The sequence below is a fragment of the Oncorhynchus mykiss genome, chromosome 18, assembly GCF_013265735.2.
Source record: "Oncorhynchus mykiss isolate Arlee chromosome 18, USDA_OmykA_1.1, whole genome shotgun sequence".
NCBI lineage: Eukaryota > Metazoa > Chordata > Actinopteri > Salmoniformes > Salmonidae > Oncorhynchus > Oncorhynchus mykiss.
In genome coordinates this window covers 48471742-48494751 of record NC_048582.1, presented here as the reverse complement: position 1 = coordinate 48494751, position 23010 = coordinate 48471742, and the positions used below count along the sequence as shown (strand labels likewise).

Genomic DNA, 23010 nt, shown 5'->3' with positions numbered 1-23010 from the left:
CAACACCCCCTCTCCCCTTCTCCCTCACCTGGCTCTGTCAGTTTCTATTTATGCACCCCCTCTCTCTCTTAACTCCTCCCCCCTCCCTTTCAATTCAATTCAAGGGGCTTTACTGGCATGGGGAACATATGTTAGCACTGCCAAAGCAAGTGAAGTAGATAATATATAAAAGTGAGATAAGCATTAAAAATGAACAGTAAACATTACACTCACTGTAGTTCCAAAAGAATAAAGACATTACAAACGTCATATTATGTACTATGTATTATGTATATAGTATACATATATATTATGTGCAAAAGTACAAAAAGGAAAATTAACAAACAGAAATATGGGTTGTATTTACAAAGGTGTTTGTTCTTCACTGGTTGCCTTTTTCTTGCAGCAACAGGTCACAAATATTGCTGCTGTCATGGAACACTGTGGTATTTCACCCAGGAGACATGGGAGTTTTGTTTTGTTTTCTCGTGACTTGATTGGGTCCAATTGTGTTGCTTTCCTGGGGCTCTGTGGGGTCTGTTTGTGTTTGAGAACAGATACCCAGGACCAGCTTGCTTAGGGGACTCTTCTCCAGGTTCATCTCTCTGTAGGTGATGGCTTTGTTGTGGAAGGTTTGGGACTCGCTTCCTTTTAGGTGGTTGTAGAATTTAACAGCTCTTTTATGGATTTTGATAATTAGCAGGTATTGGCCTAATTCTGCTCTGCATGCATTATTTGGTGTTTTACATTGTGCACGGAGGATATTTTTGCAGAATTCTGCATGCAGTGTTTCAATTTTGTGTTTGTCCCATTTTGTGAAGTCTTGGTTGGTGAGCGGACCCCGGACATCACAACCATAAAGGGCAATGGGTTCTATAACTGATTCAAGTATTTTTAGACAGATCCTAATTGGTATGTGAAACTGTATGTTCCTTTTGATGGCATAGACAACCCTTCTTGCCTTGTGTCTCAGATCGTTCACAGCTATGTGGAAGTTACCTGTGGCGCTGATGTTTAGGCCAAGGTATGTATCGTTTTTATAGTGTGATCTACTGCAACAGTGTCTAGATGGAATTTGTATTTGTGGACCTGGCGACTGGACCTTTTTTGGAACACCATTATTTTGGTCTTGCTGAGATTTACTGTCAGGGCCCAGGAATGGCTAAATCTGTGCAGAAGATCTAGGTGCTGCTGTAGGCCCTCCTTGGTTGGTGACAGAAGCACCAGATCATTAGCAAACAATAGACATTTGACTTCAGATTCTAGTAGGGTGTGGCCGGGTGCTGCAGACTGTTCTAGTGCCCTCGCCAATTTGTTGATATATATGTTGAAGAGGGTGGGGCTTAAGCTGCATCCCTGTCTCACCCCACGGCCCTGTGGTAAGAAATGTGTGTTTTTTGCCAGTTTTAACCGCACACTTGTTGTGTGTGTACATGGATTTTATAATGTTGTATGTTTCCCCCAACACCACTTTCCATCAATTTGCATAGCAGACCCTCATTCCAAATTGAGTCAAATAAATATTTGAGATCAACAAAGCATGAGAAGACTTTGCCTTTGTTTTGGTTTGTTTTTTGGTCAATTAGGGTGTGCAGGGTGAATCCGTGGTCAGTCGTACGATAATATGGTAAAAAGCCAATTTGACATTTGCTCAGTACAGTACTCAGTACATTGTTTTCACTGAGGAAATTGCTGTCGACGCATATCCCACGGTAGTTATTGGGGTCAAATTTGTCTCCACTTTTGTGGATTGGGGTGGTCAGTCCTATTCCAAATATTGGGGAAGATGCCAGAGCTATGGAAGATGTTAAAGAGTATTATTATAACCAATTGGAATTTGTTTATCTGTTTATTTTATAATTTCATTGAGGATACCATCAACACCACAGGTATTTTGGGGTTGGAGGGTTTTTATTTTGTCCAGTAGTTCATTCAATGTAATTGGAGAATCCAGTGGGTTCTGGTAGTCTTTAATAGTTGATTCTTAGATTTGTATTTGATCATGTATGTGTTTTTGCTGTTTGTTATAGAGCCAAAAATATAGGAGAAGTGATTTACCCATACATCTCCTTTTTGGATAGATAATTCTTTGTATTGTTGTTTGTTTAGTGTTTTCCAATTTTCCCAGAAGTGGATAGTCTTTGGATTCTTCAATTATGGTGAGCAGATTTCTGATGTGCTGTTGTTCTTTTTCTCCATAGTGTTTTTCTGTACTGTTTTAGTGATTCACCATAGTGAAGGCATAGACTCAGGTTTTCTGGGTCTCTATGTTTTTGGTTAGACAGGTTTCTCAATTTCTTTCTTAGATTTTTGCATTCTTCATCAAAGCATTTGTCATTGTTGTTCATTTTCTTCAGTTTTCTGTTTGACATTTCTAGATTTGATAGGGAAGCTGAGAGGTCAAATATACTGTAAGATGTTCTACTGCCAAGTTTAAACCTTCACTATTACAGTGGAACCTTTTGTCCAGGAAGTTATCTAAAAGAGATTGAATTTGTTGTTGCCTAATTGTTTTTTGGTAGGTTTCCACATTAAATTCCTTCCATCTAGTGCATTTCTTAATATTACTTAGTTCCTTTGCCTTTGATGCCTCATGATTGAGTATTGCTCTGTTCGAGTATACTGTGATTTTGCTGTGATCTGATAGGGGTGTCAGTGGGCTGACTGAACGCTCTGAGAGACTCTGGGTTGAGGTCAGTGATAGTAGTCTACAGTACTTCTGTCAAGAGATGAGCTGTAGGTGTACCTACTACCACAGGAGTCCCCTCGAAGCCTACCATTGACTATGTACATACCCAGCGTGTGACAGAGCTGCAGGAGTTGTGACCCATTTTTGTTGGTTTTGTTGACATAGTTGTGTCTAGGGGAGCAGGTGTTTGTCCCCCTGTGTGCTGAGGGTGTCAGGTTCTTGTTCGGTTCTGGCATTTAGGTCGTCACAGACTAGTACATGTCCCTGGGCCTGGAAATGATTGATTTCCCCCTCCAGGATGGAGAAGCTGTCTTCATTAAAGTATGGGGATTCTAGTCGGGGGATATCGGTAGCACACAGGAGGACATTTTTCTTTGTTAACATCATTTCCTTTTGCATTTCTAGCCAAAAGTAAAATGTTCCTCTTTTGATTAATTTAATAGAGTGAGTTAGGTCTGCTCTATACCAAATTAGCATACCCCCTGAGTCCCTTCCCTGTTTCACACCTGGTAGTTTGGTGGATGGGACTACCAGCTCTCTGTAACCTAGAGAAATACTGTATTTCCGATGTGTTTGATGAAGTCCAGGTTTTTGCTCTTTAGGCCAAAGGCAATCGACCTCAGGCCTTGGATATTCCAGGATGAGATAGTGAAGGCTTTGTGTTCCATAAAGTGTCCAATGCTGTTGGTCGTGTGGTTTGGCCTCACGCGAGTAAGTGTGAGCTGAGCCTGCTGAGCATCTGGTACGTGCCATTGGCTTGGGCTAGTGTAAGAGTGGGGTTTGAGCCTGCTTGCCTGCTCACGGCCTGTGCGTATATGTGACTTCCAATCTGAGGCCCTCTTTGCGGGCGTGGAGGACTTGGGGTGGGCACTGGGGGGGATAGGTCTGATCTGAGGGGGAATAAATGCAGTGTGGGCATGGTTGACTTGGGGGTGTTGATTAGTTGGGGTAGGGATGTGGATGTGGCTGGTGGTGTGGTGGTCTGGATGTAGGTCCTCTCGGCGTCCTCTATGTGTAGGTCCTGGGGGGGGGGGGGGGGGGGGGGGGGGGGGTCCCACAGGTCTGGGAGAGTGTCTCGCTGGTGTCAGCGAGGTGTCTATTGATCTGTTGCTCATGTGTGAAGTGTTGGGGCTGCGTTTGAGAGCGATGTTGTTTATGACCCGGGCAAAGGTGGGCACTGCTGCCTTGTATAGGTGGACCTGGTCATAAAGGTTGTTGTCCAGGGTGGAGTGTTGGGCCAGGTGAACATTTGGTTTTGAGGCAGAGTCACGGAAAATACTTGCGTTTACCTGCTGCATGGTAGCAGGGTGGAAGTATTTTCGTGGTAGCAGGGTGGATATAACCACTTGTGCGTTGGGGAAAGTAGAAGAAGCTATTTCAATCACTCCCTTGAGTGCTGTGGCCACTCTTTCCTACTGTGCTCTCAGGTCATTTGTGCCTGTGTGCATTATTATGTGGCTGGGTCAACCTAGTTGGTCCTCAGACAGAAGGTCTAGGGCACACTGTGTGTTTGGACACCAGAGTTTAGACACACTGTGTTTGGGAAAAAGTTGTTTTTCTTGTATATATTTCCCATTTGAGTCCATACGGAGTACAATTTGTTGCTCGTGTATGTCCTCAGTGGGTGTGGGGGGGGTGGTCAGGAAAGCTATCAGGGTGGGGGGTGCTCGGAGGAGGTGGGATCCCCTGGGCTTGGAGGTCTTCATTTGTCTGTCCCGCTGTGATGTTGACGCTATGATCAGGGTCTGGGGTGGACTTTTCTGCTGTGGTGTCAAGACTTTTGTCGGGAGCTGAGGTGGGCTGTTCTGCTGGCTTCTCTGTGAGGGTGGCCACCTCTCTAGTGGGTTGTTCTCTGTCACACGCCATCCCCCTCACCCTCTCCTCCAGCAGTCTGATCCTCTCCTCTAGTGCTCTGTTCTTCTCCTGCTCCTGCTTTTTCTCCTGTTGAAGTTGTATCACCACAGTCCAGAGTGCGGATATGTATCTCTACACCTCCAAATCTCCGGGTCTGGTTAAGTGGATGTTGTTGTGCTGGAATGTTGTCTGGGTGTGTGCTGACTGGAGTGTAATCACTTGCTGTTCCAGCTCCACCTGCCTTACCTCCAGCTAGGTAAGTGTATCCTTCATTTCAATAAGGGAGTAGTACTCTATGCTGGAAGGTTGACTTCCGCTAGGGGTTGCTCGTCTGTGGGGTTAAGTAATGAGGGGGTGGGGGTATCTTTCTAAAGGGAGAACTTCCCCTGCTGAGCAAATTCTTTGATTATGTTAAAGTCCAGCTGAAACTGTTTGGAGTTGCCCTGTACCAATACTGTACCCCCCCCCCCCCCCCGCCCCCACAGTGCTAATATGGCACTGTGCCATGCCAGGGGATAGTCTGTGTGGAAGATGAGGATGTTTATGTTCCCATTTTTATAATAGTAAAAAAAAAAGTGTCCGTAAGGAGCTTCATTTTGTGATCTTTTCATATCTTATCATTCTTTACATACACAGGGTGCTGTATTTTAATGACCTCCTGCCATTGTTGGACTAAAGGACTTTGACACCACTCACTTGACACGTTATGCTAATTAAAGTTGTATCAAGCTTGGTAGCCTTATCTTAAATTCTTCTTCTTGGCTTTTAGAAATGAAATATAGCTTCAGACTTAACATTACTCACTCAGTTCCAGGTTGGATGGTGTTTTCAGATTTCTGTTGTTTCCCAGAGAATTTGCTGTTTAGCTTTGGAATAATAATCTTTGGTAGTTGCCTTCCAGGTGATTCCGTAATTCCTTCCAAAATCAGGTTGTAGGTTTTGAGTTTTGATTTGGAATGGTTATGTTGTAGAGGGTAGCATCCTGTATATGTCCCTGGCAAAAAAAAAAAAATCCAAGTTTATCTAACTCTAAATCTATAGTATCTTTTTTTAAGAACATGCTGAAAAATACAGGAGCTCATCTGCTCATGACCTCTCTGCTCTGCCTTTCTCTCTCTCTCTATCTGCATGACGACAAGTCTTTTACCCATCCTTCCTCCGGTACTCTTCGAAGTACATTAATTCCCAAAGTGCTTTACTTCTATGGTGCTGTCGTGACGTTGTATTAGTTAATGTGACGACTGTTGTTCATCGAATGCTTAAAGTTTCTAATTGCATGATTAACTGAATCAAGCAATTATTAACTCATTAACCTGGGGCTCCATGGGAAAACTAGTTGAGTTTCTATTGAGTTTCTATTTCCCAAATGAACTGAAAGAATATCAGAATATCGATTTTACAACAGCCGCTAATTAACCAGTTGCCTCTACCAATCTCGTTCTGAACGTCGTATAGCCCGTGAATCTGCACGGACCCGGGTCCCACCAATGAGTTCGTACCACACCAATCTTAGTTGAATATTTATTTACTAAAAAGCTAAAATGCTGATAAAAGATACACATAGACAAAACACATTATAGGCTATTGATTAGAACTTAGTATAACGGCCAACACACTATGGCGCGTGTTACCCCCAATTGGAATTTCAAAAGAGAGAGGAAAAAGAAAGTACACAAGAGAAATATACATTTGGGTGAATTTGTCAGCTATGCTATTCTAACCCTAGCCTTGCCCCAAACTGCCGCTCTTATGGGTCAGAATATAATGATGTAATTACGTGGGGATGATCTCCGAGGATTCTCTGCGTGGACCGTTCCGCTGTTCGATTACGCACTTCTCCAGCGCACCTCCCTGCTCGTCCTCCCGATGTCAGTGTCCTTTTTGGCTTAGGAGTCTGGTCTCTCACCCTTTTCTCTGGAAGGGGTCTTCTGAGGACAGACAGCTATGTAGCTCAGAGCTCACAGCATAGGAATGAAACCCTTTCGATACCACGATTCGATGGGAGATGGAGGCTAGGTGGTTCGACTTGAATTCACCCACTTAGACACAGCTACTCATCCGTAGCTTGGGTAGAAACGGATTTCTTTATCTTCAAACTTGAGTTGCGTTCTGGGTTTTTAGACCTTGCTGCAGCTGGTGTCACGTAGTTCTGTCGAAAATTCTATACTCACAGGATTCATACCCTTTGGACAGAAGTGGGCGTAACCGCCTTTAGGGCAATTCTCTGGGCGTACCAAGTTAATGAGGCAAGGTCTAAGTTTTTCTCAAATCCAATTTTAGACAACCAACTTCACATTTCATCTTTCCCAAAACATTCTCTTTGATTTGGATATTTTCCATACCACGTACAATGTATACTGCTCAAAAAACTAGAGGGAACACAACACAATGTAACTCCAAGTCAATCACACTTCTGTGAAATCAAACTGTCCACTTAGGAAGCAACACTGATTGACAATACATTCACATGCTGTTGTGCAAATGTCATAGACAACAGGTGGAAATTATAGGCAATTAGCAAGACACCCCAATAAAGGAGTGGTTCTGCAGGTGATAACCACAGACCACTTCTCAGTTCCTATGCTTCCTGGCTGATGTTTTGGTCACTTTTGAATGCTGGCGGTGCTTTCACTCTAGTGGTAGCATAAGACGGAGTCTACAACCCACACAAGTGGCTCAGGTAGTGCAGCTCATCCAGGATGGCACATCAATGCGAGCTGTGGCAAGAAGGTTTGCTATGTCTGTCAGCGTAGTGTCCAGAACATGGAGGCGCTACCAGGAGACAGGCCAGTACATCAGGAGACGTTGAGGAGGCCGTAGGAGGGGAACAACCCAGCAGCAGGACCGCTACCTCTGCCTTTGTGCAAGGAGGAGCAGGAGGAGCACTGCCAGAGCCCTGCAAAATGACCTCCAGCAGGCCACAAATGTGCATGTGTCTGCTCAAACGGTCAGAAACAGACTCCATGAGGGTGGTATGAGGGCCCGACGTCCACAGGTGGGGGTTGTGCTTTACAGCCAAACACTGTACAGGACGTTTGGCATTTGCCAGAGAATACCAAGATTGGCAAATTCGCCACTGGCGCCCTGGCAGTGGGTCAGTCATGGTGTGGGGTGGCATTTCTTTGGGGGGCCGCACAGCCCTCCATGTTCTCGCCAGAGGTAGCCTGACTGCCATTAGGTACCGAGATGAGATCCTCAGACCCCTTGTGAGACCATTTGCTGGTGCGGTTGGCCCTGGGTTCCTCCTAATGCAAGACAATGCTAGCTCATGTGGCTGGAGTGTGTCAGCAGTTCCTGCAAGAGGAAGGCATTGATGCTATGGACTGGCCCGCCCGTTCCCCAGACCTGAATCCAATTGAGCACATCTGGGACATCACGCCACGTTGCACCACAGACTGTCCAGGAGTTGGCGGATGCTTTAGTCCAGGTCTGGGAGGAGATCCCTCAGGAAACCATCCGCCACCTCATCAGGAGCATGCCCAGGCGTTGTAGGGCGGTCATACAGGCACGTGGAGGCCAAACACACTACTGAGCCTCATTTTGACTTGTTTTAAGGACATTACATCAAAGTTGGATCATCCTGTAGTGTGGTTTTCCACTTCATTTTGAGTGTGACTCCAAATCCAGACCTCCATGGGTTGATAAATTTGATTTCCATTGATCATTTTTGTGTGATTTTGTTGTCAGCACATTCAACTATGTAAAGAAAAAAGTATTTAATAAGAATATTTCATTCATTCAGATCTAGGATGTGTTATTTTAGTGTTCTCTTTATTTTTTTGAGCAGTGTATAAACATCAAACATATACTAGGAAAACTCTTCACGTTACAATGTTTTCGTAATAACGTCATCTACTAACCTTTAATAACAGAAGAAAAATGACATACATTTTTATATTCCATCTATCGTCATGACCACCATTGTGGCTGGCGAAAACCATTGTTCCAAAGTCCCTTTAGTTCATATTTAATGTTCTGAGGCTGGTTCTCCATAGTAACAGGACAAAGGAATTTGTCTGTGGCCTGATATTTACCAGGGGAGTGAGGGGCCATAAAAAAAAGACCCCTAGATCTCTCCTCCTCTGTTGGGGTTGAGAGATAATCTGTAGGGTTGTGGTCTCCTGTAACCTGACCTGGTCAGGACAGTCATGACAGTGCTCTCTCTATACAATCCAATCAGAAAAATGACTTTCCCCTCCAGAGAGACAAATATCACAGTTCTATGAATTCACTTAGAGCCTGGTTGTTGCTGATGTACTTGTGTGTGTCTATACCTCTCTCAGATGTGTGTGACTGAATGCACAAATGTTTTTATTTATTTTTCTCTCTCTATACTCTCTCTCTCTCTCTCTCTCTCTCTCTGTCTCTCTCTCTCTGTCCCTCTCTCTCTCTCTCTCTCTCTCTCTCTTTCCCACTCTCTCTCTCTGTCTATCTCTCTCTCTGTCTCTATCTCTCTCTTTCCCTCTCTCTCTCTCTCTCTCTCTCTCTCACTCTCTCTCTCTCTCTCTTTCCCACTCTTTCTCTCTCTCTCTCTCTCTCTCTCTCTCTCTCTCTCTCTCTCTCTCTCTCTCTCTCTCTCTCTCTCTGTCCCTCACTCTCTTTCGTTTTCTCTCTATCACTGCCCCACTGTCTCTCCCTCTCTCTTTCTCTCTCTCATTCTGCTCCCCTCTCTCTTTCTTTTTCTCTCTATCTCTGCCCCTTTCTCTTTCCCCCTCTCTCTCGTTCTCTTTCTCATCACCTTCTCTCTCACTCTCGTTCTGCCCCTCTCTTTTTCTGTTTCTCTCTATCTCTGCCCCTCTGTCTCTCTTTCCCGCATTTCCCCTTTCTCCTCTGAGTACAGCCAGATGCTGATAGTCATAATGAGGTAGGGTCAAGGCTCTGTGCAGTGCTGAGCGAGTGAATCAATGGCCGGGTGTGTCGCGGTGTGTGTGTGTGCATATTGGTGCGTGTGTGTGCGTGCGTTGGTGTGCGTCAGCGGCTGATGAATAGAGAAGTTGATTCTCTAATGGCCCACACATAAGAATGAAGAATACTAAGATATTAGCAGACAGGGATGCGTGGCCTGTATCCATCTGTGGTTCTATCGATCCAGACCAGGCACTTAGAGCCTGATGTATTGTCAACACGGCGACTCACTGGGGCTGCTTCCTAAAGGACATCCTACTTTTGACAGGGCCCATCGAGTGTGTAATAGTGAATTCTGAACTATCAAGAGTCTGCTGGTTTCAGTCACAGCTCATGTATTATTGTCTGTGTGAGTGGGTGAAACACATCAACTACTATCTACACCTCTGATGACCTTTTAGGATCATTGGCAGAGCTTTACACTGTGTGGTTTGTCAGTGACTACTGCATTGGTTCCATTGTGCCAGGAAAGCTCAATCAAGCCCAGCTAAATGACTTGAATGTAAAGTGCTATTTAAAGTCTGGCATCTATGAATGCAGTAAACCCCATGTCCATGCGTCGTTTATTTATTTGTTGTGCCTCTGCGGTAAAATAGTAAATTGTCCCTCACTAAACGATATGGGTTATTGTGGCAGTAATTCTTTTTCAGACGCCCAGACTCACTTTGGTTCTCTGTGGGAGAGATCTGGGATTCACTTTGGTTTCTCAGCATGAGCCTAGATTCATTTAGATGAGTGAGTAGAGATTTGGGCAGCGCTCAATGAGTCCTGCGGGTCCAATGTTCTGTGTGTGTTCTCTGATGAAGAAAGATGGCTGTTTGAAAGAGAAGGAGGGAAAGGAAGGGTGGGAGAGAGAGATGACTGTGTGAAACGAAGCTGTCCTATGGGGCTCTGCTAAACTATGGATGTTTGAGTAGAGAGATTCTCCACAGACAGGCCTCAGTGGATTCAAGCTGTTTGATTAGGACCCCCCCCCCCCCCCCGGCCCTTCCACCCTCTCCCCCCCCCCCCCCCGGCCCTTCCACCCTCTCCCCCCCCCCCCCCCCCCCCCGGTCCTTCCCCCTCTCCCCCACCCCCGGTCTTTCAACCCCCCCCCCCCCCCCCTCCGGTCCTTCCACCCTCTCCCCCCCCCCCCCCGGTCCTTCCCCCTCTCCCCCACCCCCGGTCTTTCAACCCCCCCCCCCCCCCCCCTCCGGTCCTTCCCCCTCTCTCTCTCTAACATGAAATCCTTTCTTCCACTCTCCTCTCATCTCTCCCGCTTGTCTCTCCTCAGGTGGTGTTTGAAGCATCGGTCTCAGCAGAACGGCGAGGCTACATCGCCATTGACGACATCCTGCTGCTCAATTACCCCTGCTGTAAGTAGCTACCCACCACAGTACAGCACCTGTGTCCGAATGTATATCAGCCCAGAAAGCACTGCCCCAACACACCAACATAGCAAACCCAGCACACCACTATACCACTAATGCACCATATTAATGCACCAAGGCACCGTATTAATGCACCAAGGCACCAAAGTACAAATGTACCAATATACTTCAGAACAGAGCACAGAGCCCGTAACCTTTGACAAAGATATGGGAAAATGCGTGTCTGGGCGCTCAGGGGTGTACAAACAGTCTCAGGACTGTGATGGGTGGTTGGACAGACAAGGACAGAGGCTTGTAAAGTAATCAGCGGAGGCGAAGGCACTGCTCTCAAAGCCAGAGAAGGTTCTGAGAGGCTTCTGGCATGTGGACACGTGTCTGATTTCCCATGGCCACGGCTGCACTATGCGGCTCCTTTTGTTCCGGTCGACCAGGCAGTGAGCTGGTGACCTTTATCTTCCTGACTGCTCAGCACGTCGCTCCGCTCGCCACTCTCCCGGTCACCAAGACAAGCCCACTCTCTCAGAGCTAATGTACTGTTCCAGGAAACACACACACTGTCCCAAGAAAACAGCAGGCGACCGGGTAAACGGACTCTCGTCGCATGTTGTTTTCTCTTCCTCTCCACCAAGGCATGACGAGAACAGCAGTAGTCTGAGGTCTCTAACTAATAATGTCACATGGTGATGCTCTTAGAGATTTCCCCATTATAGCTAACCCGCTCCCTTAGTGCAATCCCCCCCCCCTTAGCTCTCAGTGCAAACACCCCTCACCCCCCCTCCAAACCCCTTGCTTCTCTAAACCTGACCGATAGCCTCTATAGCGGACCCTCTTTGTCTCAGCCATAGCAGTCTGATACACCATTGTGTTTCTTTGAGATATTTCCCCAGTAAAACCTCCCTCCTTCAGTGCAGCCCCTCCCTACCTACCCATGCCTCTACAGGGTACCTGACTGTTCTCCTCCTGAGCCACTCACCTGCTGTCCCCAGACCCATTACCTCTACGGGAGAGCAGGCTCAGTGAAAGGCTGTGTCCCAAATGGCAAGTAATGCTGACATACAGACAGAGAGCCCTCAGCTCATTCTGCTGTGCTGACAATGTGTGACAGAGTGTATAGGAGTAGTGCTGAGGCCTGTCACAGTTTCCATTGACCACCACTGACCCTTGTAGACGTCAGGGAACATTGAGCCAACCAAATCCGTAATGGACGCTAGCGGTTGGTCTCGAGCCAAGATGGCCCCTGCCTTGGCTCTCTGTAAAGGGATAATCCTCAGTGAAAAGCAGAAACTGCGGACCAGGAGGAAATGTTAATGACTGATAATGGAGAGCGTTAATGAGCTCATGAAATTCAGATAGCTTTTACCACCTGTTAAAAAACAGCCAGACCTTTATAAATCATTCACAAGTTCATCTCTCTCTCTTTCTCTCCATAAACTCTCTCCAAAACACCAGAGATAAGCTCAACTCATCTTAAACTTTTAACACGTAGCCTCTGTCACCTGAATGTCGGCCAGCATGCGTTCATTTCCATGGTCATATGGGACCCATTGCTGAGTTAGAGTGGTCGCCAGGGCCCTCTGTGTGTGAATAATGTGTGTTTGACGGGTACGTCTCTTGGCGCTGATGCAGATGTCATCTCCCTGGCCCCCACCGTCCCCATTAAATAATCAACACTCTCATTAGGAGATGCTGCGGCTGTCAGGGCCCTCCACGGAACCTCTTTAACACACACACACACAGAACACACACACACACACTCCAAGCTGGCACGATGCCCCCTAAGGCAGCAGAAATAACTTGTTTGGCCTGCAGGAAATACAAAGCGAGTCTCTCTTATATTCACATTCCAACATGCTTGACATTTCTGTTATTTTCCCCAGTGTCACTATCATTATTCCAAACACATGTTGCGTTCCAATGAAATCTCTGTCAAATTGCAGTTTGTTTGGATGTAAAAATGTGACTTGCATAATGTGGCCTGCATACCAAGAGACTGAACTAGCTAGCGTGCATGTGTGCTGAAAGACTACCAACTACGTGCAGAAATCAATTTAGCAACAGCTCGTCCCTTGATGCGCTTATTGGAGAGAGAGAAAAGAACGAGAGAGGAAAAGAGAAATGAGAGAGGTGGGCAGATGTCCGTTTCCATGGAGACTCATGATAGGAGTGTCAGGTGTATGGAGGACAGCTGGACAGATGTCTCTCTCTTCCCCTCCTCTTCTGTTCCTCTCTTCGTGTTTTCCTATTTTCCTCACTCTCTTTTCCTCTCATCCTATCATCCTCGCACTTTTCCGCGCAGGATAAGAAAGGACCGTCAAATACTGCGGTGTTGTGGTGTTATTTGAAAGGCATTCCCCACCTGCCCAGGGACAACAGTTGTAAACCAACCGTATGCATGAGCTAATTCTGGCACATCAACGTTGAGTCATGTCCCCTGTCGGAAAAACAGGAATAAAGCTGCTAAAGCTAGTTAAAGTGAAGAAGGAAAGGGTTGTGGTTGCTTACCTCTGAGTGACAGAACACACTGGACACACACCCAGTGGCTTTGAGCAGGTGCTGGATAAATATGTAGACGCACTGTGATACACTCCCGAGTGTGTGTTTTTATGACAGGGTTTCATCTGCTCACTAGTCCGTCTCTGTACAATCTGAGCCACCACCAAGGCCTCATCACATTATTCTCAATATAGAGTGTGTTGCGTTCATAGTCACACAAAACTCAACTGGGTAAAGTACTCACACATCTATTGAGGGGCTCGCTTTGCAGGTGTAAAAGAATACCACATGCTTGCAAAAGTATCACTTTCTATTTTTGTGCCACAATGTTTCTGTCTCCCAGCCTTTTCCTCTTGAGTTGCTACTGTATAGAGCTCACCAAATAATACAATTGTTCCTGTAGTATAGACCTACCTACCATTAAGGTAAATCACTGGAAACATTTGTACAGATTTTATGGGTTTATTTAAATGATATCGTCATTTCAATGCATCAGCCAATCAGAATAGTAGAAAACTATGTAAAAAGCTCTTCACTAAGTTGAATTTAACATCTCAGTGCCTTAAACATTCCGAAAGGCTATACACGGGTGATGTTCTGGGTCAGTTTGACACATCACACACAAGTAAGTACATCATAAATACATGATTTTAACTTTCCAAAATATATATGTCCTATTTTGTTGATAAACCCGACTGTTCAACATTTAGAGCCAAGTGTTTGATACACGTACCGAAGTCAGAAATCAATCAAATTATGACATATATGATTTTTTAAAATTTTTTTTACTCTGTTTATTAAGTTTTGAACATACACACACACAGACAAGACAAAGCAATATAAATAGTAAACCTTTACTGCAAAGAAGAGCATTTGTCTCTAGCACAAAGGTCAAAGGTTAAATTGCAAGTCAAATACAGGTAATGTAGAGTGTATTAATTTATTGTTTAGGTTTTTACCCCTATCTAGAAGGGTCATAAGTTAAATAGTATTTTATAAAACTCAGTTGTGGGCCAGAGAGGGGTTAATGCTTAAGCAAAGCAAACTACAGGTATGTACTAACCAGCTTTTCTAGAAGTCTTGACTATTAGCACCCCTTTACAGTTTTTTCCTCATTTTAGAGCTGAGGCAGAACCCAGAGAAACCGTTGTAGCCATTCAGAGCAGTTTGATGGGATCTCGTACAGGTTAGAAAACATCAAATCAAATCCCTGTGATTTCAGATACTGTAGATGCAATTATGCACTTTACTGGACTAGTGTGTTCTAACTGGCTTCTTCTATTGCTGTCGCGCCCTGGCCATAGAGAGGCTTTTATTCTCTATTTTGGTTAGGCCAGGGTGTGACTAGGGTGGGCATTCTAGTTTATTTATTTTTATGTTTTCGGTTTCTATGTTTTGGCAGGGTATGGTTCTCAATCAGGGACAGCTGTCTATCGTTGTCTCTGATTGGGAATCATACTTAGGCAGCCTGTTTTGCCACCTTAATTGTGGGTAGTTGTCTTTGTTAGTGGCATGTATAGCCCTCGTAAGCGTTGTTTTGTTGTTTCTTGTTTTGTTGGTGCCATTTTAAATAAAGACGCTCACCACGCTGCACCTTGGTCCGGTCATTTCCAAGACGATGTTTGTGACAGTTGCTATGCTCCACAAAGCACACGATACAAGGTGTGTTACAGCTAGCTAACTCTTTGGAACAGTGAGGCAAGAGAACTAGGATATGGAAACCACAGGAGTCTCACCACGGTCTGTACATTTTTCTTAGAATTTCTTCTGTATGATATTTTTCAGTGTACATTTTCTCATAGCCTTTTCAAGGGGAGAATGGTGGCCTAAGAATGCAATTGAACTGTTAAGAAGGGATAGACCACAGAATAACGCTGAAGTGATGTGTTGATTGATGTGTTGATAAAGATGTTGAAGTGTATGAAAGAAATAATGTATAGCTGTTCTCATAAGGGTACTTACTGTAAGTGTACTTACAGTATATAAGTTGCTACAGTTGCACTGCAGGCATTCTGATGTCTGTGACAGGGAGAGAAAGTCTTCTCACATACTGTAGAACTCTGAGAGCAGAAACTAAGTTTGGTTGAACAGCCTGTGTCTTCGTGAAGTCACTGCCCACAGGCACGACTGGGAGAATTTGCTGCACTGATGTTCTCGTCCTCTGTGTGTGTGAGACAAGACAGAGAACCCTTCCTACTGGAGGTGTGTAGTCATATGATAATAAGGAACTGTCAGTGCGTCAGTATCACAGAGGATCTCTCTCTCTCTCTCTCTCTCTCTCGCTCTTTACAGACAAGGTTCCCCACTTCTCTCGGCTGGGGGATGTGGAGGTCAATGCAGGGCAGAATGCCACCTTCCAGTGTGTCGCCACGGGCAAAACTACAGAGACAGAACCCTTCCTACTGGAGGTAAGGGTGTGTGTGTGTGTGTGTGTGTGTGTGCAGCCGTTGCCACCTACAAGACAAACATAAACGGAGACATTCCTGATGGAGGACAGAATACAGACAGACTGATGGAGGAGAGAGTACAGACAGACTGATGGAGGAGAGAGTACAGACAGACTGATGGAGGAGAGAGTACAGACGTATGGAGGAGAGAGTACAGACTGATGGAGGAGAGAGTACAGACTGGTGGAGGAGAGAGTACAGACTGATGGAGGAGAGAGTACAGGCTGATGGAGGAGAGAGTACAGACTGATGGACGAGAGAGTACAGACTGATGGAGGAGAGAGTACAGACAGACTGATGGAGGAGAGAGTACAGACAGACTGATGGAGGAGAGAGTACAGACAGACTGATGGAGGAGAGAGTACAGACAGACTGATGGAGGAGAGAGTACAGACAGACTGATGGAGGAGAGAGTACAGACAGACTGATGGAGGAGAGAGTACAGACAGACTGATGGAGGAGAGAGTACAGGCTGATGGAGGAGAGAGTACAGGCTGATGGAGGAGAGAGTACAGACTGATGGAGGAGAGAGTACAGACTGATGGAGGAGAGAGTACAGACAGACTGATGGAGGAGAGAGTACAGACAGACTGATGGAGGAGAGAGTACAGACAGACTGATGGAGGAGAGAGTACAGGCTGATGGAGGAGAGAGTACAGGCTGATGGAGGAGAGAGTACAGACTGATGGACGAGAGAGTACAGACTGATGGAGGAGAGAGTACAGACAGACTGATGGAGGAGAGAGTACAGGCTGATGGAGGAGAGAGTACAGACTGATGGAGGAGAGAGTACAGACTGATGGAGAAGAGAGTACAGACTGATGGAGAAGAGAGTACAGACTGATGGAGAAGAGAGTACAGACTGATGGAGAAGAGAGTACAGACAGACTGAAGGAGGAGAGAACACAGACACTGATGGAGGAGAGAGTACAGACGTACGGAGGAGAGAGTACAGACGTACGGAGGAGAGAGTACAGACGTACGGAGGAGAGAGTACAGACTTACGGAGGAGAGAGTACAGACTTACGGAGGAGAGAGTACAGACGTACGGAGGAGAGAGTACAGACAGACTGATGGAGAAGAGAGTACATACTGATGGAGAAGAGAGTACAGACTGATGGAGGAGAGAGTACAGACAGACTGATGGAGGAGAGAGTACAGACTGATGGAGGAGAGAGTACAGACTGATGGAGGAGAGAGTACAGACAGACTGATGGAGGAGAGAGTACAGACAGACTGATGGAGGAGAGAGTACAGACGTATGGAGGAGAGAGTACAGACTGATGGAGGAGAGAGTACAGACAGACTGATGGAGGAGAGAGTACAGACAGACTGATGGAGGAGAGAGTACAGACAGACTGATGGAGGAGAGAGTACAGACAGACTGATGGAGGAGAGAGTACAGGCTGATGGAGGAGAGAGTACAGGCTGATGGAGGAGAGAGTACAGACGTATGGAGGAGAGTACAGACTGATGGAGGAGAGAGTACAGACTGATGGAGGAGAGAGTACAGACTGGTGGAGGAGAGAGTACAGACTGATGGAGGAGAGAGTACAGACAGACTGATGGAGGAGAGAGTACAGACAGACTGATGGAGGAGAGAGTACAGACAGACTGATGGAGGAGAGAGTACAGGCTGATGGAGGAGAGAGTACAGGCTGATGGAGGAGAGAGTACAGACTGATGGACGAGAGAGTACAGACAGACTGATGGAGGAGAGAGTACAGGCTGATGGAGGAGAGAGTACAGACTGATGGAGGAGAGAGTACAGACTGATGGAGGAGAGAGTACAGACTGATGGAGAAGAGAGTACAGACTGATGGAGAAGAGAGTACAGACTGATGGAGAAGAGAGTACAGACTGATGGAGAAGAGATTACAGGCTGATAGAGGAGAGAGTACAGACGTACGGAGGAGAGAGTACAGACTTACAGAGGAGAGAGTACAGACGTACGGAGGAGAGAGTACAGACAGACTGATGGAGAAGAGAGTACATACTGATGGAGAAGAGAGTACAGACTGATGGAGGAGAGAGTACAGACAGACTGATGGGGGAGAGAGTACAGACTGATGGAGGAGAGAGTACAGACTGATGGAGGAGAGAGTACAGACAGACTGATGGAGGAGAGAGTACAGACAGACTGATGGAGGAGAGAGTACAGACAGACTGATGGAGGAGAGAGTACAGACAGACTGATGGAGGAGAGAGTACAGGCTGATGGAGGAGAGAGTACAGACAGACTGATGGAGGAGAGAGTACAGACAGACTGATGGAGGAGAGAGTACAGGCTGATGGAGGAGAGAGTACAGACAGACTGATGGAGGAGAGAGTACAGACAGACTGATGGAGGAGAGAGTACAGACAGACTGATGGAGGAGAGAGTACAGACAGACTGATGGAGGAGAGAGTACAGGCTGATGGAGGAGAGAGTACAGACAGACTGATGGAGGAGAGAGTACAGACAGACTGATGGAGGAGAGAGTACAGACAGACTGATGGAGGAGAGAGTACAGACAGACTGATGGAGGAGAGAGTACAGACTGATGGAGGAGAGAGTACAGACAGACTGATGGAGGAGAGAGTACAGACAGACTGATGGAGGAGAGAGTACAGACAGACTGATGGAGGAGAGAGTACAGGCTGATGGAGGAGAGAGTACAGACAGACTGATGGAGGAGAGAGTACAGACAGACTGATGGAGGAGAGAGTACAGACAGACTGATGGAGGAGAGAGTACAGACAGACTGATGGAGGAGAGAGTACAGGCTGATGGAGGAGAGAGTACAGACAGACTGATGGAGGAGAGAGTACAGACAGACTGATGGAGGAGAGAGTACAGACAGACTGATGGAGGAGAGAGTACAGACAGACTGATGGAGGAGAGAGTACAGACTGATGGAGGAGAGAGTACAGACAGACTGATGGAGGAGAGAGTACAGACAGACTGATGGAGGAGAGAGTACAGACAGACTGATGGAGGAGAGAGTACAGACAGACTGATGCTTTCATTTGGGCTTAAATATGGAATCCTCATCAGGGAAAACAGCCACTCTCCTCCCCATGGCTGTTGTTATAGTTTTGTTGACAAAGCAGAGAGGGGAGTGTTGCGTAGTGTGGTAAAAAAAAAAAAATCCGTTACATATGCTGATGCTCTATCAAGCGCACAATGTTGTTTACTGTTACTTTGTTGTTGGAATATTGCGAACAGACTTGCCAGTTTCACCATCAAGGATTCTAGATGTATAAATGCATAGAAGTGTGCTGTTCTTTCTATGAGGTCTGATTTATACTTGAGTGAATTAAAGATAGACCCAGCAGTATGACATCATCAAACACAGAGGGCAGGGTCCCTGCATACAGACTACTGTTTGTGTGGCCTTTTGGTTTGCTAGTTGATAGTTACTCATATTCCTTCATGACGTAATCTCTCAAAATATTTTACATTTCTGCTGCATGAATTTGAGCTAATATTAGTTAACTGGAACCTGGGTCTGAAAGCCTTCACTCTCTCTCTCTGCATCGTTGAAGCTAAGTGCCTTTGAAAAGATCGATGAGGAAAGAAGGACGGCAGGAGGGAAGACGACGCATTCCTCCATTTTCTTTCCGTCTCCTCTCCTCCTCTCTTTCTTTCTTCTGTATTGAAGTATTTTGTATCCAAAGCCTCTCCTCTTTCAAGAGTTCAACAACCTACCAGTTTAATCCTTTCTGTTGTTTTCTGACGCAGACACAGACAAACACATACAGTCTCACATGCACAACCAGGCCCATACACACACACACACACACACACTGTTTGGGGTGGTGTCAGATACACATATTTCACTTTTGCATGTAAAAACAATCACCACTGCTGCACATGTTGCCACTGTTTAAATTACAAAAAGTATTTGTTTTAGAACGAGCAGTGCTCATAAGTGCGTTGGTGACACAAGCACAGGGAAAAGGCAACAAGCAGATTGCCGGTAGCCAGAGCACCAGATCCATGAGAAGGTTTTATATGTGGTGTACCGCTATGTCCTACGACCGGTGATGGGTCATGAATATTTATTTACAAGTTCATCGCAATTTGCTCTTTAGCGCTATCTGTTTAGTACTTGCAATTCAGCATCCCAGGGTGGTCCATTTACTTTGTTCTGTGAAAATCATCTGATGAAATCGTACAATTTCAATGCTGCTGTCTTCCCCAATAGCAAGCAATGTAGTAGCTGGCAATACAATCCATACAATCCAATACAAGCCCCTAACGCCGTAATGGATGGGCCGCCCTGGTTGAAGTGCCGCCCTGGTTGAAGTACATCTCTTCTACAAGGATGCATGACAGCATTAACACCCATATTGGATTGAACACGTTTTACACAGTACACATATGGTGAACTGAGCTATAGTCTCCCAGTTGAAACCAGATTCCAACGTTTGCTCTGACTCTCTACTCATGAAGGTTAGAACGGATTGGTAACAGCAGGGAGGAACAATCTGTTTCCTCAACCCGTTATTGTCTTCTGTTAATGTATTAGCTGTGTACTGTTCCAATCTTAACTCCACGTTTCTCTGTTTTTCTCCCCTCAACTCTGTAATTGTGTGTGTGTGTGTGTGTGTGTGTGTGTGCGCGCGCATGCGCGTGTTTCTCTCTTATTCTCATTAACAGTAATTGCTACTTTCTGTTTGATCTCCTCTGCTGTGAGGGGAATCTCTCTAGACCTACTGAGTGTTTTCTCCTCACTCATGTGTGTGTTTAAATAGTCCAAACAAATTGTTTGCATAAGAATTCTTATTCAATTCATCTGTATTGCCTTCTTTTGTCTTTCTATCAGAGAGTTTTGCTTGTTCTGTTTCTGATTCTGTTTAGATCTTTAGACAACGTCAACATTTGTTTGTGTTCAGTTGGAAATCCTGAATTAATGAATGATTTACCACAGAAACTCATTATGGTGTGATATGGGGCTTAGGGGAAGAGAGGGGGAGAGATGGAAGACAAACAGGTTTAATACTGGATGTTTCCATTTGTATGACAATCTGTAGGATTGTCTGTTTGTTTTGACTGAATGAATGTACATTGAAACACAAACACACACACACCTACACTAATTTAAAATGTGATCCAACATTGGCTTATGGAAGTGAAAAACCCAATTATACTTTTCACAACCACTAACATTGTCACTGAGGCAATAATCTATACATTTATGCTATATTACTCCCATAAGCAGTTTCATAGTTTTGAGCAAATGTCCGCTCTCCTCAGACACTGTCTGGTGAAAAGCATGAAGAGAAGTGGGCTAGTTGATATAACATCCTGGATACATTATTCTGAGAGCGGAGCAGCATATAGCCTCCTGCACCTGGAAAAACTTCACGCTTTGAGTGTGTGTGTGTGTATGTGTGTGACAGGCAACGCCTTGTCATTTCCCGTTCCCCTCGTTGATCCGAGCACTCTTGTGCCTCGAGCATATTAGTACGGGTTGTCTGTGTGTGTGCGTGTATGGATGTGTGTGTCAGGAGCCCGGCATGCAACCTCCCCATGCCAAGATGTTAGCTATGACATATATCAGGTATTTATTATCTCCACCTCCCATGGTACCCTCATCTGTCCCTCATCGTCTCCCTGTCTCTCTCCTTCCTTCCCACTCACAATCCCATTATGGAGGGCTATATCTCAAGGCCACACATACAGTAACAGTTCAAAGTTAGGACACACCTACTCATTCCAGGGATTTACTTTATTTGTACTAGTTTTTTACGTCGTAGAATAATTGTGAAGATATCAAAACTATGAAATAAGACATATGGAATCATGTAGTAACCAAAAAAGTGTTAAACAAATCAAAATATATTTCATATTTGAGATTCTTCAAATAGCCACCTTTTACCTTGATGACAGTTTTGCACAATCTTGGCGTTCTCTCAACCAGCTTCATGAGGTAGTCACCTGGAATGCATTTAACAGGTGTGCCTTGTTAAAAGTTAATTTGTGAAATATCTTTCCTTCTTAATGTGTTTGAGCCAATCAGTTGTGTTTTGTTTTGACAAGGTAGGTGTGGTATACAGAAGATAGCCCTATTTGGTAAAAGTCCAAGTCCATATTATGGCAAGAACAGCTCAAATAAGCATAGAGAAACAACAGTCAATCATTACTTTAAGTTCTGACATTACTTTAAGACATGAAGGTCAGTCCATACACACACACACACACACACACACACACACAAACACACACACACACACACACACACACACACACACTCTCTCTCTCTCTCTCTCTCTCTCTCTCTCTCTCTCTCTCTCTCTCTCTCTCTCTCTCTCTCTCTCTCTCTCTCTCTCTCTCTCTCTCTCTCTCTCTCTCTCTCTCTCTCTCTCTCTCTCTCTCTCTACCTCCTTCCCCACCCAATCACTTCTAACAGTTTTCCTCATGATGAGACACGCACACAAGCACTGGCACACTTAGTCAATCACACGTGACACACATACACATACACATAAACACACATGTTAAAATGCACACACACATAGGATATATGAAACTGGCTCTCATGAGGACCGCCACAGGAAAGGAAGACCCAGAGTTACCTCCACTGCAGAGGATAAGTTCATTAGAGTTAACTGCACCTCAGATTGCAGCCCAAATAAATGCTTCACCGAGTTCAAGTAACAGACACATCTCAACATCAACTGTTCAGACAGCGTGAGTCAGGTCTTCATGTTGCTGCAAAGAAACCACTACTAAAGGACACCAATAAGAAGAAGATACTTGCTTGGTCCAAGAAACACGAGCAATGAACATTAGACCGATGGAAATCTGTCCTTTGGTCTGATGAGTCTAAATTTGAGATTTTTGGTTTGAACTGCCGTGTCTTTGTGAGACGCAGAGTAGGTGAACAGATGATCTCCGCATGTGTGGTTCCCACATGAAGCATGGAGTAGGAGGTGTGATGGTGCTTTACTGGTGACACTGTCAGTGATTTATTTAGAATTCAAGGCACACTTAACTAGCATGGCTACCACAGCATTCTGCAGCGATACGCCATCCCATCTGGTTTGCGCTTAGTGGGACTATCATTTGTTTTTCAACAGGACAATGACCTAACACACCTCCAGGCTGTGTAAGGGCTATTTGACCAAGAAGCAGAGTGATGGAGTTCTGCATCAGATGACCTGACCTCCACAATCACCTGACATCAACTTAATTGAGATGGTTTGGGATGAGTTGGACCACGGAGTGAAGGAAAACCTTTCAACAATGGCTCAGCATATGTGAGAACTCCTTCAAGACTGTTGG

General features: G+C 45.3%; 1 protein-coding gene across 8 annotated transcripts in view; it reads left to right on the top strand.

Annotated features, from left to right (window-relative positions):
* LOC110496838 (receptor-type tyrosine-protein phosphatase U) overlaps positions 1–23010 on the top strand; it is a 269433-nt gene that overhangs the window by 166596 nt on the left and 79827 nt on the right. For all 8 annotated transcript variants that reach the window (XM_036952973.1, XM_036952976.1, XM_036952974.1 and 5 more), the window contains exons 4-5: positions 10701–10782; positions 15583–15698. In XM_036952973.1, coding sequence (XP_036808868.1) covers positions 10701–10782; positions 15583–15698 — 198 coding nt within the window. The remainder of the gene's footprint in view (positions 1–10700; positions 10783–15582; positions 15699–23010) is intronic.